Genomic DNA, 17,879 nt, shown 5'->3' with positions numbered 1-17,879 from the left:
CTCTCTCTCTCTCTCTCGACTTCTTTTATTTTTGGTGCTGGCTACAGAAAACAAAATGCTGCAAAGTGGCAGTTGCTGAATTTTGTGGTTGGTCAGGCCAAGTTGTCGATCTATAAAAGCAGGAAGGACAAGATATGAAATGTGTCCGGACACGAGCTGACGCACATGTACGTGTCTCTGGTGAGAGCCAGAGTGAGAGTGGACTTCAGGTTCCACTCTGATGAACGACATGCAAGAGTTTTTGAATCAGTGGTGTTTCACCACGGCTGTGTGTTCATTGACGGAGGGAGAACTCATCTTTCACTCTGTGTTTATGACCTGATTTTTTCTGGTTTTCTGTTATTTTGTTGTTGTGTGTTTTTTTTTCTCATTTCATTTGTAGAGGACCGTGATGTTCTCTTGTAAATCTTAATAAATATTGTGTTTTCAAAATCAAAAATCTCTCTCTCTCTCTCTCTCTCTCTGTGTGGCTGACTCACTTGGGATTACTTGTTTGCCTGGAACATGAAATGAACTATGGGAAATGAGCTCTGAGCATCACCGTTGCTAGGCGATGGCCGCAGACATCAGCCTGCACTGACACTATCACTTCGATAGCTCAAGCCTACCTGTAAGCCGATTCCGAATGAGCTCTGGGAAATACTGCATTTGTCTTTGGACAAACTAACCGACGGACCGAATTCAGACCTCCAATGGACAGTGTGGTGGTTTGTCACGGAACAAAGGCCGCGGAGTGATGCAATGGCGCTCAGGCATGGCACTATGAAATCATGTGACCAGGAGGTCACAAGCGCTTCTGTGAAGAACGGGGTCAGTGACGCTTACACGGAAATACATTTGTAGTCTGAGATTTATCACAAAGTACCTGTACTGTATATTCCTGTTTCACAAAAGAATTGAGTTGGTACCAGCAAACCAGCATTTAGCAGAATTCTAGGTAAGTAGGCATTTTTCAAATCGTGGCCATGTGGTCGCGCTTGTTTTGGCTGACTGTTGACTACAGGATATCTCCATTCCACGCTGGAGGAAATTAGCCAAAAAACAATGGTCCTTAATGAAAAGGGGACTGCAAGGTGCCTCACAGCAAAAAGATTATTGGTTTGACCAACACATACATCGCTAAGACTGGAACACGGAGCTCACTGGATGTCCCTGTTCACCTGTGATCTGTGAATCTCCGATTCAGAGATCTCCTCAATATATTGAGCTCTGTAATAAATACTTCTGCCTAAGACATCCACGATCGCCGTTTTCCTTGTTTACGCTTCACCTTCATACACGTTCTGATCAACATAAGCATCAAGGGCTGCACGCTGGTGTAGTGGTTAGCGCTGTCGCCTCACAGCAAGAAGGTTCTAGGTTCGCATCCTGGTTCCATTCAACCAGGGTCTTTCTTTGTGGTGTTTGCATGGTCTCCCCGTGTGTGCATGGGTTCTCTCCAGGTTCTCCAGCTTCCTCCCACAGACCAAAGACATACAGAGTGGGGTTAGGGTTAATTGGAGACTCTAAACTGACCGTAAGAGTGAATGGTTGTTTGTCTCTGTATGTTGGCCCTGCACTACTCTGGCGACCTGTCCAGGGTGTACCCTGCCTCCCGCTCAGGTTCAGCTGGGATTGCCCCCCCCCGCTACCCTTAATGGATAAAGCGGTATAGATAATGGATGGATTTCAGCATCAGATTGTTTCTATTATGCAGAGATGACCTTACATTGTGGTTGATGCCTTTTGCCCGTTCTCTCTACAGGTTGAAGCTGTGGCTCCACCCGTTAGGAAGACTCGATCCTGCAAGTGTCTCCTGGCCTTTGTCATCGTTCCCATCATTGTCCTCACCGTCGCAGGAGCCCCTCTGGCCTGGTACTTCCTGGGTGAGCAGTTGTTGCTCCTTCTCTTTTGCTATTATCATTATTAATTATCATTTATTTTTCCGTACATAGGTTCAGTGGATTTCCATAAAATTTTGTTGAGACATTCATTGTTCTATGATGAGTTTTCCCGCTATGCTTGAGGTTGACATATGTGTTTTTTAGTGAGGTTGATCAACAACTCAACAGCTATTGTGTGGATTGCGATGAAATGTTGTGCAGTAATTCATGTTCCCCTTAATTTTCCTCAAGTGCCTTCATCAGGTTAAAATCTTAGCTTGTACAATTTATCGCTAAAACCAGCTAAACTGATGGCATCCCCACGAACATCAACTGTATTTGGCGTTATGTACTTATCAGGTATACCGTCTATACTTCAAAGCTTCAGTTACTTTTAATATAGAGATTAAACACAATGGAGAATAAAACAAACTTTCTAAAACAACACAATATTAAACCTGTGTTTTTGTTTATAGTATATTACAAAGAACTGTGTAGATGGGGATCGTATTTCAGATGTGTTGTTAACAACTACACCAAATTAAAAAAATTTCCCCCCCACCATAGCTTCTCACATGGTTACATTTCATTGAATTTTTTCAAATGACCCAATGTTTCAACAGGAGTATGCAACTTCATTTCACACGTTTCTCTCCAACAGACCACAGGGTTTGGGTTTTGGAGCCTCGTGTCCGGCAGCAGTACACAGCCTACATGTCCATCCTCAACAGGAACTTCTCCGCTGAGTTGTCCTCTCTCACCAGCGCTGCGTTCGAAAAAGAGGCCAAGGGAGTAAAGACCATGGTGAGCAGGGAGCACGAATTCCTTTGATAATGATGTACACTGGAAATACATCCTTTAGGGACTCAAGTGTGTGAAAACAGCAGTACTCTGAAGCTAAAAACCACCAAGAAGTAGAAATGGAGGATGATATTGTCTTTTTTTCCTTTCAGGTGGAGAAGATCATGAAAGGCTCGAGTCTTTCTCGATACTTCAACTATACCACTGTCTTCGCCTTTGGGTACGTGGATCCAACTTTGTCAAGTACAATTCAATAATAACCAGAAATTGGCGGTAAACCTGGAGCGAAGACTGGTGACATCTTGGCGAGAAGAGTGAGAAGAGTTAGAGACATCTAGTGTGACACAATTATATGAAATTCATATATTTCATCCATCATGCTCCATAATCAATGCTTTGCTATTTAATAAGTGTGAACTATGTTCTGTTCCAAAAAGTTCACGCAACAATAATGTTCTGAGATGTGTTAAGCAGACTTGTTGTAGCTATTATTATTTCATTAAAAAGGGTATTTTTGAAAATGGAGCTTTGCACCTGCAAACTCTGTGTTAACAGCTTTTATATTCAGCTCTGCGCTTGTGGCCGTTAAATAGATTGGTAGGTAGGTGGGTAGGTAGGTAGGTAGGTAGGTAGGAAGGTAGGTAGGTAGGTAGGTAGGTAGGTAGGTAGATAGGTTGGAACATAGGTAGGTAGATAGATAAATAGGTAGGCAGGTAGAAAAGTAGGTAAGTAGATAGGTAGATAGGTGGGTGGGTGGGTAGGTAGGTAGGTGGGAAGGTAGGTAGTTAGGTAGGTAGATAGGTAGGAACATAGGTAGGTAGATAGATAAATAGGTAGGCAGGTAGAAAGGTAGGTAGGTAGATAAGTAGGTAGGTATGTAGGTAGATAGATAAATAGGTAGATAGGTAGGTAGGTAGGTAGGTTGGTTGGTAGGTAGGTAGATACATAGGTAGGTGGGTAAGTAGGTAGGTAGGCAAGTAGATAGGAATGTAGGTAGGTAGGTAGATACATAGGTAGATAGGTAGGTAGATAGATAGATAGATAGATAGATAGATAGATAGATAGATAGATAGATAGATAGATAGATAGATGTTTAGCTGCTGTGTGGATGTTGGTATCTGCTTTGCTCCTGCAGGGAGGGGAGTGTTGTGGCTCACTTCTGGATGGTGATGGCTGTGCCAAGCAGCCATGTTGGGAGGGTCACACTGAAGAAGGTCACCACGAGCCTGGAGGAGGGCCTGAGGGGGAACAGAGGGTCAGGGGAGGAGCAGATGGTCATCTTCGATGGATACCTGCTCCACCTCCCTTCACTGTCTGTCAGTGGTGAGAGCAATATGGGAGAGAGGAAGGTGGCAGTGTGTATAAAAATAAGTTAGTGGCCCTCTCTCCTCCCCATTACACTGTACAAACCAAACAAAAATTTCAGATATACTATCATTTTTTGGCTTGCGTTCTTAGTTTAGGAAACAGAATCAAAGACACCAGCCGCCAAAGTCTTTTACATCGAATACATCAAGACACAGGGAAATCCACAGCTAGAGAAATTCAGTAAAACTACTGAAAAATCAATCATTGCTAAACTCCCAAATCTGTGTCTCTTCTGCCGTTGTTTCCCCAAGACTGTTACCGCTACCAGAAGGTGGCGTCCAGTAGCCCCGTGGCTCTCCTTGTGCCCGACACACAGAGCTCCTCCTGCATGTGGCACCTCCAGGCTGCCCCCGGCTCCCAGCTGGAGCTCCGCATGGAGTGGCTGCTGCCACAGTGTCAGGACAGTCTGGTTGTGTACAACTCCCTCACCCCAACGGAAACTCAACTCATCACATCGTGAGTTTCTTTCTCAGTGTATAATAACTCGCTGTGACATATCAGTCCAATACTTGCCCCCTCTGAGGGGTCGCTATTGTCCCCCTTTGAAGAAATATGTAAGGAATTAAAAATTGTCCAACTGTAACTGTCTCTGTGGATCTTTCTCTCTCTCCTCCCAGTGTGTTTGGCTGCAGCAGATACGAGCGAGTGGTCAATGTCCTGTCTTCAGGCGAGTGGATGACGGTGATTTGGAAACAGGGTCTTTACATCTCCAAGGAGCCCTTCTCTTTGTCTGCACAGGCCTGGGACCGGCAGGGTACGAGCACCGAAACGCCCACGTCTTCTTAACTAGTCCATACATGTTATATAATTATATATAATTACATTCTGTCTTTATCTTTCCCAGAATGCAACTCCACTATAGAGCTGAAGGCTGTGACAGGCGTCCAGGGGACACTGAAGACGCCCTTCTTCCCCAGCTACTACCCCCCCGACACCAACTGTACCTGGATCTTTGTGGTAAGACGCTCCTTCATCCGTGTGACTCAGGTTTCCTGAGCGATTCAACGATTGCTGCATTGATGCATGACATTTATAGTGTGTGTCGGTGTTGGTGTGTGTTTGCGTGTTGTCTTTCTGTCTTTGCTGTCCCTCGTGTGCGGTTAGATGCCCAGTCTGTGGATGGGCCTGTCTCTGGAGTTTGAGGGCTACAAGCTGAGCAGAGCCAGCTACGACCAAGCCTGTACCCAGGGACAGTGGCTCGTCCAGAAGCGCAGGTGAGCTCTCTGCCACAGTGACTCCGTGGGAACAGGGGACTGTCCAACTTGAGGCTGAAGTCGGAGAGCAAAACACTGTTGATGGGAATTCAGCGCATGGGGCAGAAAATAAAAGCGGGGTCAAATCTCCCAAAATTTTGAAAACTTCATCAATGTGGGTTTAACAAACTGGCATAAGTACCTGGTTTAACAAACACACTACACATCTGCATTTAACACTGTATTACAAACTCTGCAGAAAATACATATGTCGGGCTCTATACAAGTTAATACTGTACCTGCAGATAATAACTTTTTTAGTTGTGTGTCTAAATGGAAGGGCAGCACACAAATGAAATTGTTTTGTTTTTCATATAGTCTCAGGCCTACTTCCTTTTATGGGCCAAACAGGTGGCAGCGATGAATAGTCAAAAAATGAATTGCCGAGGAAAGATATTTGTAGACCCATCTGTCGTTTGTTGTTGAACAGCACACGTTGCAGGTGCAGGTCAGAGTTTTCCCGCACAGTTCATGACGTTTGGTTGTATTTCCACCTGCGTTACAGACACACAGACAAGTTCCATGGTGGTAGTTTCACTTGAGTAGGTGTCTCCAGGACCACATTTTAATTAAAAAACACACACTTTGTGTGCGTGTGTCACTCTTTCACTGCTGGTAATGATGACTACTGTAGTAATGACATAGAAATGACTTACTGCACAGGTTACTCACGGGTCATAATGGCAATCTATCAATGTGATGTTTTATTCCTTCCTGATCAACAGGAGGCAGCAACACCCCATAGGTGGCCATTTTTCTTTCTACAGAGGCTTTTTTTTTTAATACAGATATTTTTCTTTGCCGCGAAACATGCTGCAACTGAAGTTTCACACTGTATTCATTTAGCAGACGCTTCTTCCCAAAGCGTCTCGCACTGCGCACATTCAGCCATGAAGACATCACCCAAAAAAGTGCAAGAATCGTGCGAGTACATTCATGGACCGAGGTGCAGTCTGAACAGGTGAGGGTGTCAATGTGGAGCTCGTTCCGCCATTGTGGAACCGGCCCACCCCTCGCAGCGAGGGGTTGGCAGCGCGTAGTGGACGGGCTGCGGTGTAAAAGTTGGACCGTGTTCTGGATGTAGGAATGGCAAGAGCCATTCGCAGTGCGGTAGGCGAGTACTGGTGCCGGGAGCGTGCCTATGTTCCCACAGCCCTGTGTTCCCACATTTCTAAGATTTTTTTCAAAATTAGGCCCTATGTTCCCACATTTCCTTTTTCATAAATTTGTATCAGATTTTATCCCCCTTTCTCCGGATTTGGTAGCCAGTTACACCAAACCTATTATCCAGTAGCCCTAACCCTAACCCTAATTTTTAAAATTCTTAGAAATGTGGGTACATAGGGCTGTGGGACCATTGGGCTGTGGGAACATAGCGCTGACCCCCTGACGCCTGTGGTGGCTGAAGGTCATTCAACTCCTACAGACTCTGGGAACCACTAGAAGTCCTGAGTTCACAGAGGTGACGTGATCCTTTGGGTATAGCACAGACACTACGAGCTCTACACTCCCGCGTCCCTGTCCCTTTCCGCAGACTGTGCGGCAGCAGGAGTTCGCGGCCACACAGCGAACGACTCGCCGTGCTGTCCGCGACGGCGACTGTGGTCATGACGTCGGAGGTGTCGCTCACGGGGCCGGGCCTTCAGCTGCGCTACAGCGTCTTCAACCTGTCGGAGCGTAAGACATTTAGATTCGTGCGCCACCGAGTGATGCTTCACTTGTGTTCCGATTTTTTTTAAAATTCTGTGTGTGTGTGTGTGTTTTGTAGCTTGCCCAGGCCGGTTCCTGTGCATCGCTAATGGTCTGTGTGTCCCCGCCTGTGATGGAATCAAGGACTGTCCCAACGGTCTTGATGAGAGAAACTGTGGTAGTTATTCAATATCTTCAAAACCAATCCCTTTGTGTGATCTATCGATTTAAAGACTGTAAGTGTAATCGGATCAATCTGATCCCCACCTATTTTAACTCTTCAGTGTGTGTGGCTCAGTACCGGTGTCCCGAGGACGGACAGTGTGTGGACTACGACAAGGTGTGTGACAAACACCCCGACTGCCCCGAAGCCACGGATGAGATGAACTGTACTGATGGTAACACACACACACACACACATAATGATAAATTCTTTATCACATCCTGCTGTACAGAATATTTACTAGAGGTCACAGCTAAAGAAAACACTGTCTGGGACAAACACAGCTGCGTGTTACAGCTGGAACCGTGTTTTTTTAGCAAGTTTACACTACAGATAAAACGCACTGTGGATTTTTCTGACAAACAAAACATATAAAACACACAAACTTGCAATAGATATTTGTCCGTGTGTCCGTGTGTGTGTGTGTCCAGGTGTGCAGTGCACGGATACGACCTACGCGTGTGCTAATGGAACGTGTCTGAAGAAGCCAAACCCAGAGTGCGACTCTGTGGTCGACTGCCCGGACGCCTCGGATGAAAAACTGTGTGGTTAGATGACACACACACACACACGCACACACACACACGCACACAATTATTCGATTAGTCTTTGTTCTTTTTACTTTGAAACAATCAGACACGCTTGATGCAATATGGTGATGATGATAATAAAACTATATTATTATCGACAGTTTATGTGCATTATTTAGCATATCATTTCTGTTCATATTTGCAATTGTGTATTTTAATATTTGTTTATGTGTGTGTGTGTGTGTGTGTTCAGACTGCGGCCTGAGGCAGGACTCCAGTCGTATCGTCGGGGGGACCAATGCCTCCGAGGGGGAGTGGCCGTGGCAGGCCAGCCTGCAGGTGCGGGGCAGCCACGTCTGCGGGGGGTCGCTGATCTCCAGTCAGTGGGTGGTGTCCGCCGCTCACTGTTTCTACGACGACCGGTACGTGCAGGACGAGAGAGAGAGAGAGGGGAGGATGTGGTGTGGTGTGACGGGATGAGGTGTTAGAAAAGTGCCTCCAAAAAACAAAAAGAGAACCCGAGGAAAAAAAATGAAAAGCTTCTAATTCTCCTCTAATGTGATTAAACACCTAATAATCCTGTTGTTTCTTTGTAAATTCCTTTCATTTTCAGTCCCTTTGTTTTCTCTTTGCTGTCCAGGCTCGAGTTGCAACAGCCTGTCTGACTCAACGCCAGCAAATTTCTGTATTTATCCACATCTTTGAGAGTCAGTGGCTGGACCAGGGCCAAAACTATAACTGCAACATCCTGTGCAGGATTAACAAAAAAACTTCTCTGCTTATCTTTTTTGTACAGTGATTAAAAGCTTTTGCAGCGCTCACTGAATCTCGACATGCCCGCGGACGAGAAGGCTTTTAGTTGTAGAATAAAGTAAAAAATAAAGAATCACGTATCATTGTAATAATTGGCAAAAGTCAACAACTGCAACTATATGTACATTCATTGAGATATAGAGGTAGGTAAAGAAAAGTTAACCTTATTGCCCCTGTGAAACATGACGTCTTTTTCCCCCCTCCTGCTCTGGAAGTCTCTACTCCCCGTCCATGTGGACAGTGTCCCTGGGTAAAGTCCTCCTCGGCCCCAGCGGCCCCACAGGCGAGACGGCCCGAGTTCAGCGGATCCACCTTCACCAGTACTACGACGACGAGTCCCACGACTACGACCTGGCCCTCCTGAAGCTGGAGCGACCCGCCTCCGCGCTGCAGGCGGGACACGCTCGGCCCGCCTGCCTGCCCCCACCCAGCCACCAGCTGGAGCCGGGCCGGCTCTGCTGGGTCACCGGCTGGGGGGCTCTCCGTGAGGGGGGTGAGAAGGCAAAAGGGGGAGGGTGACATATTGGTTTAGACTTTTTAAGTGTTAAAATTACAGTGTCTCTGACTCGTCTTCGCGTTTTGATTGACTGAGGCAACGTTAGTGACTAACCCGTGATTTACGAGATCATTACAACTTCTAAAACTAAAGATTTGTAAACTGTTTAGAAGGAAACCTTCTATATTGCGGATCAAAAACAATCAATCACGTAAAAATAGAAAGACACCTGTAATAGCAATGGCCAAAGTTAACATAGAAATCAAGTTATATATAAATATGTCTGAACCCTGCAAACTCACTTCTGGGGTCCCTCAGGGCTGTGTTCTGGGCCCCATCCCCTTCTCTTTGTACACCAGGTCATAAGGCTCAGCATGTGTATATATATATGTATACACACGTGTATATATGAATGTGTATATATGTATATATACATACACACGTGTATATATGAATGTGAATATATTTATAAATACACATACATATAATATATGTGTTTCAGAGTTAGTAGTTTCAATCCTGCTTAGAATTATCCAGAAATATCTGATTATGCGCTATACATACTAATCTATGTTATTTAGTAAATTGTTCATTTATTTACAACAATAAAATGATACAATAAGTTATTTGAGCAAAAAGTTTAACATGATTATAAAGTTGACTATACTACGGCAGAATTAGGCCCACATTGAGGGAAAAATTTAAATGAGACTTCAAGAATAAAGTCGGAAATTTTACGAAAAAAAACAAACCTATTATGACTTTTTTCTTGCAATATTCTAACATTTTTTTCTTGTAATAATTCGACTTTATTCTCGTAATATTTTGACTTTATTCAAATAAATTTAAGACTTTATTCTCAAAGTCTGCATTTACTCTCTCTCAGTGTGGCCCTAAAACTCTGTCGTACTATACAGCATTTTAATCAGGTCAGATATATATTTTTTAAATGAGTATACCAACATTTTGCAGCACACAAAAACTAAGTGTGTGTAGTGCAACCGTGTTTTAAATGATATGTTAACTTAGGAAACACAAGGCTAAATCTGAACAGCACGGTCACGTAAGTTTGTTACAACTCACGCACTTTAGTCAAATTAATTTGCGCTTCAAGTTTTGAAAATGCTATATTTCACTGATAACTGTAATAACTTCAACAAATCCCCAAACTGTTTTTGCAAGGACGTGCAATGCGAGTGTGTGTGTGTGTGTGTGTGTGTGTTTAAATCCTGCATTATAATAATTTCCATTCAACCCGAGGCGTCTGGTATATGCATGGTCCTGGTGCCTCGTAAAGAGACACTTTAAAATAAACCTTCCCAATATCAAAGTGGACTTTTATTTGGTGATTTTGGAGTTGAATGTTTTAATTTATGACGGCTGGCGTCCACGCAGATATTTCGGTTTTGCTGTAAAGTTGTTTTATACCTGTGACAGGATGAGCATGACACTTGTTTTCCACTGGCTATGGTGTTGTGCAATGTAACACATTATTTTCACAGGAAGTGATCTCGTTTGACTTGTGCGGTCTTTGAAAAATAAAAAAAAACCCCACTTTGGGTGGCAGAATTGCATCATAGATTGTTTTGAAAGACTTAAGGCTTCATCAGGAAAACATACTGTTGTGGACGCTTTGTCTCTACTGGATGAATAAAGGATGGAGAGAGGATGATTCTAGTGTCCTTCCGCTGACTGACCTTTCCCCCCTCTCACCTCTCCCAGGCAGGGCCAGTAACGTGCTCCAGAAGGTGGACGTTCGCCTGGTCAGTGAGGAAGAATGCGTCCAGTCCTACGGCCGCCTGGTCACTCCCAGAATGCTTTGCGCCGGCTATCGCAGTGGAGAGAAAGACGCCTGTCAGGTGTGTAGGAACACACACCTAGAAAAACTAAAATGACACAGTACAATACTCATTTTTGCACCCACATTTCACAGTTCACCTTAAATTTGAGAAGCTGCACTTCAATATAATCAATATTATATATATATACACACATACAGAATAATATGAAAGCACACACATGCAAACTTTAGAAGCTCTATAGGTGCTGTGGTCGTAAGCGACGGAAACCAGAAGACAAGAAATGTCCCAGACCAGTTGAAACATTCTGTACCGAGAGGTCACCTGAAAGGACATGTGACTGCTGAAAGGGGAAAAGAACTAAAATGGAAGAAACCACAAAGAAACGTTTGGTTAAGGTGGTGCCCTCCTTGTGGGGAATTTGTGTTCCCCACAAAAAGGTTATAAATTATATTGAAAGCCAGACATCCGAGTGATTTATCGGACGAGTCACCAGTATTGATCATCAGTATTATGGGATTAATGTGCTGCAGAGCCCCTTTTTAACCTTGCCCGCCCCCCAGGGAGACTCTGGTGGCCCCTTGGTTTGCCAGGAGCCGTCCGGTCGCTGGTTCCTGGCCGGGGTGGTGAGCTGGGGCAAAGGCTGCGGGCGTCCGGACTACTATGGCGTCTACACTCGCGTCACCAGACTCACTGACTGGATCAAGCGGGTCATCAGCAGCCCCTGAGTCGCCGAGGATCTTCATCCTCCTCACAACATCATCATCATCATCATCATCATCTAAAAACATTCCCTATACGCGAGGATTGAAAAAGCACCGTCAAGATGATTTGGGATCACAGTCAAACAGCAAAGCGGTAAAGTTTGAATGGTAAATCATTTTTAAGTGACACCTTTCACAAGTGAAGCCACCGGGGAACCATGAATATCCATCCAGAGTCAGTACAGATGCATGTGACTGAGGTTACCAGTCGGTGCCATGACGTCTAAAAGCTGTGCGGTCTCTGGCCGACACCTCCCTCTTGTGGAAATACGTGCACCTGCAGCGGAGGCGATACATCTTCTGGTTTAATGATCTCTTTCACATGCCACTTTCTATGTGTAAGCGATATTTTTGGAGGTCTACTAGCTGTATGATTCACCCCATCCGAGGAGAGGCGATTCTACAACGACTATGTTCTCAAAGGGTTTGGGAGCAGGTGCCACAGTTTGGCATCCCTCCCTGCGACTCGATTGCTCGTGAGTCATGGAGTGAACCAAATTGAGACGAGGACGATTTGTTTTATTTATCTATCCATTTATCTGTCTGTAATTGGTATTTTATCCAGCTCTAATATTGACAGTCATGTCCCCATGAAGGATGGTTTTCTATGGCCAAAGAAACCATACCATAATGCTGGTAACTCAGATTGTGTGTGCATTGAGTTAGAAGCTTTTAAGTCTGAACCCAGGTGGGACTCGAACCCACAATCCCCAGCTCCGGAGGCTGATGCCTTGTCCATTAGTAATGGACACAAATTTTTAACATAAATAGACACGACACAGTGACACATTCAAGAAAATCCCCAAAATGGCACAGGACTTCCCGCTTTGATGTCTGCAACTGTGATCCTGTCAACAGATGAACAAAGATGGTTTTCAACAAGTGTTGGGTGTCTATTGTTATTTTAGAGATATAAGGTTAGTAAGCTGAAGTTACAAAGAGGTCTTACTAAAATGCTCTTATGTTTCTTTAAAGGAGACATATTATTCTCATATTCAGATTCATCATTTTAATTACAGGTTATTACTTGAAAAGGTTTACATGCTCCAACGTTCAGTGAACTCATCAGTTTCCTCAGACTGTCACATTGCTGCAGCTCCTACGGCCTCCGTCTGAAACGCTTGGTTTTAGCTCCTGTCTCTTTAAGGCCCCTCCCCCTCCCAATGAGGCCCAGTCTGCTCTGTCGTGATTGGTCGACAGCATTCCGGCTGCGCGTGTGTAGGCTCTGTAAATTGAAAACGAACACACACAAAAAATACACACAGAACCGACAGCTGGCGGACCGAGAGGAAATATTCGCTGAATTTGACAACAAAAAGTGTATTGGATTAAAGTCGCGCACTGCCCCTTTAATGTGAAGCTACGCCGCAGACGCTTCTGTCCGAACCCGCCAAACGTTTTGCTGAATTCTGGAGCAATGATGACGTTCCGTGTTCAGTCGAGCCAAATTAAAAGCAGACAATTTGCCTAAATGATGAATTTGGATCAATCCACCCATCCACGTCATGGACGGATCAGGATGGATACGTTCAGCAGGAATCGTCAGCCAGTGAGGGGAGGGACTGGGCCTTGACCTTAAATTTTGCACTGAGAACGAGACCTCTCATGAGAAAGATAGTTTTTCCGGGGCCAAGTATGAAAAACGAGAAAGCATTCAACTGTTCCAGACGGCCTCTCCGACCTCACAGGCCTCGACCGAGTTGGCCCCGTTCGAGCAAAAACACATTTCACAACCCAACGACTCTCAACAGCTGCCTACAACTACACAAACACACTTAAAGACAGCGAGACAGCGGGACGTCGACCTTGACTCTTGTTGGATTCTATACCTTGGACATGTTTAGAAAACTTTGGTCAAACCACAAAGTACATTACGCTCAGTCTCTGCATTAATACTACAGTTATATGGCTTGTGAGGACGTGCGAGTGTGAGAGAGATAATAATCTTTGGAACACGAAATCCACTTAATCTCCATCCAGCAGGGTTAGGGTACACGAATATGGCAGGGAAAACTTTGCAACACGGAACATTTACACAATTAAAGTCTGCATATGCTTCTTGACGGTGAGTTAGGTAACATAATACATAATGAAAAGTTCTAGAAAAGCCGAGAGCTTATGTCACTTTATTCTTAAACAGGTGAGCCGTTTGGAGGCGGTTGGTACCAACGGGTCTGAACTCCGTTGACTTGTGCCTGTTTGTCAGTTTTGCTCAGCACTACATAACGATGTGACAGACTCTTTCTCCTCCCCGACTCTGTAGAGAGGCACTTTACTGCTGCTGCTGTTGTATTGCTCCTCTTCTGTTTTAGATTTGTGGTGTTGGACACAGAGCGTCTGTCAAGTGCACTTTACAGGCGTCGTTCATCCGGCCGCAGTGTTCTTTTCCACTGCTGCTGCTGCCGGAGTGGAGTGAGAGTCACATTTGCCCGACTCTCTCTCTCTCTCTCTCTCTCTCTCTGCCTCTTTATCCCTTTCCCTCGAATTTCAAAAAGCTCAATCCTTTTCTCTTGTTTCTCTTGGTCGTCTTCTAACTTTCTGGGTGCTATTCGCGGTCGTAACGAAGTAGCTCTTAGACAAGATCCAGGCTACGTCAGCCGAGGTCGACACACCTTTGACAGGTATTCGTTTATGAACCCCGAGTTTTTCGGCAAGTGGAAATTTCGACCTCTGCGTGGTGCGGGGTGAACAGGCAGGAGGGTCAGCGAAAGTCATTCAGACTCATTTCCTGTGGAACAATGTGCGGGTTAAATCTTTCACGGCAAATCAATCCAGTACTCGTGACGATGTAACACCCAACACCAGAAAAACAAGTAAATGAAGTGTCATTGTCGTCCACGGAGCCATGAAACGATGGGGTGGATAATAAAAAAGAAACAGCTGCCAGAACACTTAACTTTCTCCGGATTGATTAAGGTTAATAACCGTCTCCGAAACGAACAGCTGTGAAACCGACGGCAGTGTTAGTCCGGGACACGCGCGCGGAGAGAGAGATCTCCGACTGAACGACAAACTGTTCCAAGATCGATCTCGCACTCACGCTGTTCAATTCATTTAATGGAACACAGACCAGCTGGTGGGGTTAGTAAGATAATCGCCAGCATGAAGGGGCTGCTCAGACGAAATCTGGAGTTTAAAGAATACAATGCAACTTGGCCTCGGCAGCAACAAGCGCTGCGAGTAAAGCTATCCAAGTGCTTCACCGGAGCTCCGACTGCGTGGGGCCACGGCGAAGATAGTGTGTATCCTCGGCCCCCTGAACCAGGGCAAACTCCGTTTGGTGTTCTTGTTTCCTCGTTCAATATCGGATATGAACGCAGTTAGTTTTTTTTGCCTTCCAAACTCATCTACGGTCGTCGGACGTATCTACGGTTCAGCTTTACACTTGAACTGAGTCCCGGCGATCACTAAGTCGGCCGCATCTCGCTGGAGATTGTACGACTCACCAAAGTTACCCATAGTGCAAGCGATCGGGGTCTCAAAGAGTTCTAGTGACTTAAAAGTCAGTGTACCATCAAAATTATTTTGAAGATGTTATGTTAACGACAATAATCATGGGAGATGATATCTTCACTCCGTGTGTTCTGAAACCTGAGAGCAAATGCAATTTCATCTTTAAGCCCCAGTGTGTAATTTTCGTAATTTTCTGGCGGCATCTGGTGGTAAAGTTGCAAACCGCAGCCAACTGAGCGACCGACAGGGGACACTTTATGGCGGCGCACCGCTGATTCCATTTCCGTTTTTTTCCGGTCAGCGTCTGAAAATTCAACGCCAATGCGACGTATTCTGGTTTTGCGCAGCAACCGTATTCAACACGACGTAGCAAACATGGCGACTCACACGGAGGTCGGGTCCACCTCATGGAACTATATTTAAGTCATTCACAGTTGACAAAAACATTGTGATAATACATATATGAACACATAGTTACGGACAATATATGCAATTTATGCGAATAAGTTCTTCTAAATATTACACACTGTAGCTTTAATCTATTTCTAAAACGACTCTCAGCCGCTGCAGCCTCCACGTTACGTTATGATTCAGAACACTGCATTTATCTTAAGTTTGCATTTGACTCAGAATTGTGATGCATGTATAGTGCTTGGCAAGAGAAAGAAGAAAAAAACAGCCAAGCTTCTTTTTTTCTTCCTTGAATATAATTTTTCAAAAGGAAGAAAAGAAAAAGAAAAACCCTGCTTTGTTTTTTTTCTCTCTCCCTCTTTTCCGTCTCCGGCTCTCCACTGCTCCCCTGGGATTCTCTCCCTCTCCCTCTGCGCGGTGATGGCTTAAGCAGCTGAAGGCTGTGTGTTTTCATTGCGGTCGAGATTTATCTTGGGAGAAGCGCGGTTACACGGGGAGAGGAGGAGGAGGGGGAGGAGGAGGAGGAGGAGGAGGAGGAGGATGTGGGAAGCGAGGAGGAGTGTGTAGCAGCAGCAGCGTGGTAAATAAGTGAAAGAGACGGAAAAGAGTTACAAAAGACTGGATGAGGAAAGATGCAGGAATATTTAATACTCCTAAGAAAATAGAGAGCTGAAACTAGCCTTAAAAAATTATTATAATAATTTCAGCAGCTCAATAGATGTATTAGCAGAAAGTTTCTAATTTCAATCTTTCTGAAAACCTAAACTATGATTCTAACATTTGATTTAAGCATAATTTTCTACTCTTCATATCAAAAGATAGAACAATACATTTGTTGGTATTCAATAACTGCAGGCCTCATGAGGCTTTGCATCCCAATATGTGATATGCCACATGGAGACTTCAAGAAAAAAAAGCCTCAGTAATGTTCACATGCTCTGTAGCAAAGCCATTTCAAAAACCTTTTGCCATATGGTGGAACTGTTGTTAACCACCACGTGTTGTAAAACACCTTATACAATTCCAGCCGCCGGGATTCGTGGCACACGGTATGTGCTGTTGTTGAATGTTGCGTTGAGTTTATTAGCCAGTACAGTCCAAAACTCAGGAACATGATGCAGCTCCGCAGAAAGTGAATAAACCCCGACTGGTGAGAACGCACTTACCGAAAGCTTCACGTGTGAAGAGGCAGCAAATGTGAAGCGACACATCGTCGTGGACAACATACAACAGATGGTTCGTCTACTGACGATCACGACACGTCAACGGGAGGCGATCCGACGGAAGAGCGGCGGAATCAGAGCGAGGGGCCGCGTCGCTGGGGGGTTCCTGTTTGCTTCACATATGTTGAGACGTGAAATAGGATCCAGGAAGTCCAGCCGACGTAACACATCCACGAGGCCCGTCAGACGACCCCGCATTGTTTCTGCCTTTTTGTGTTGAGCTGTGGTCAGATTGAACGTGGCCAAAAAATGTGGGAGAGTAAAAACAACAAAAAAATGCTAAAAGCCACCAAACGGCGCACTGATGCCCTTCTTTAGTATCGGACAACTTTGTCATGCCATTCTGCCATTTTTCACCCTGGAAATGGAAGACGTGGAAGGAGGTAAAGCCTCGGCCCTGAAATAAGACACCGCCTGTGTGTATACACTCAGGTTAATAGGGATCATGTGTGACTCGTTTTTTCCAGCCGAGTTGCCCACGGCCCGTCTCGGGACGAGCACCGGAGCCCCATCTCACTCGCCGCGATGCTATTGGACGTCCTGGACTGAAAAATGGGAATCTTAGTGATGTTTACATGCCATGTCTATATAGTAAAAATGCAAAGCAAAGAGGGGCAGAGAGAGAGAGAGAGAGAGAGAGAGAGAGAGAGAGAGAGAGAGAGAAGGACTGGATTCTTTGCTTGAGAGCTTTGAAGTACTTGTGTGGGTTTTGGCCCCGAGAGAAGCACAGAAATCCAACACGAAACCATATGGAAAATCCCAGTCTTACATCAAACACACTCGGTGGAACACAAAATCAAATGCATAACCCAAAAATCGCCGCGCTAAACACAAAAGGGGCGACTCATAATAAAAAGAAGCGTTCTGTAGAACTTTGAGGGGCAGTAAACATACTGTATTTTCATGATGCTCTTATTAAGGGAAACATTTTTTCCGCCAATTTGTGCAACAAGAGAACAAGAATAAAGCGTGGTGAAGAGGAAGGGAATAAAGAGACGAGACGAGAGTGAGGGAAGAGAGAGTGAGAGATAATAGGAGACCGACAGAGATGGAGAATCCTCATTATACTTATCGTCGTTTGCGAGCGAACGCATGAAGTGCACTGATTCGCCCGACCCACATTCGCTCCCCCGTTGAAACTGATATATTTTAATCAAAGCTCTGGATGGCTTATGGGTCAAACGTTTACGAAAA

The 17,879-nt window shown here is 44.9% G+C and overlaps 1 protein-coding gene and 1 long non-coding RNA gene across 3 annotated transcripts; one reads left to right on the top strand and one right to left on the bottom strand.

The window, feature by feature from the left end:
• Positions 1-510: 510 nt before the first annotated feature.
• On the top strand, positions 511-12,471 carry LOC118313093 (transmembrane protease serine 6). Its single transcript, XM_035638339.2, has 17 exons — positions 511-810; positions 1,745-1,865; positions 2,524-2,666; positions 2,816-2,883; positions 3,799-3,986; positions 4,283-4,487; positions 4,649-4,785; positions 4,876-4,988; positions 5,136-5,245; positions 6,819-6,961; positions 7,053-7,151; positions 7,258-7,371; positions 7,628-7,744; positions 7,980-8,148; positions 8,755-9,032; positions 10,758-10,894; positions 11,398-12,471. The coding sequence occupies exons 1-17, from the start codon at positions 742-744 to the stop codon at positions 11,560-11,562; spliced, it is 2,376 nt and encodes a 791-aa protein (XP_035494232.2). The 5' UTR covers positions 511-741; the 3' UTR covers positions 11,563-12,471.
• LOC118313094 lies at positions 5,453-17,118 on the bottom strand. Of its 2 annotated transcripts, XR_004794377.2 has the most exons (4): positions 16,629-17,108; positions 8,703-10,863; positions 7,241-8,136; positions 5,453-7,132 (listed from the first exon to the last, which is right to left on the bottom strand). It is a non-coding gene; the product is annotated as an uncharacterized LOC118313094 (long non-coding RNA). The 2 variants fall into 2 exon arrangements; XR_004794376.2 differs by having other exon boundaries at positions 5,453-8,136; positions 16,629-17,118.
• Positions 17,119-17,879: the final 761 nt, after the last annotated feature.

Source organism: Scophthalmus maximus, chromosome 8 (assembly GCF_022379125.1).
Source record: "Scophthalmus maximus strain ysfricsl-2021 chromosome 8, ASM2237912v1, whole genome shotgun sequence".
In the NCBI taxonomy this organism is placed as follows: Eukaryota; Metazoa; Chordata; class Actinopteri; order Pleuronectiformes; family Scophthalmidae; genus Scophthalmus; species Scophthalmus maximus.
This window is presented reverse-complemented; position numbering and strand designations above follow the sequence as displayed.

Excerpts from the sequence above, each read along its gene's own strand:
- LOC118313093 (XM_035638339.2), top strand. The coding sequence starts at position 742 with ATGGCGCTCAGGCATGGCACTATGAAATCATGTGACCAGGAGGTCACA. Across the intron at positions 811-1,744 it reads GCGCTTCTGTGAAGAACGGG|GTTGAAGCTGTGGCTCCACC; the intron begins GTCAGTGACGCT and ends TTCTCTCTACAG. Across the intron at positions 7,372-7,627 it reads TGAGATGAACTGTACTGATG|GTGTGCAGTGCACGGATACG; the intron begins GTAACACACACA and ends GTGTGTGTCCAG.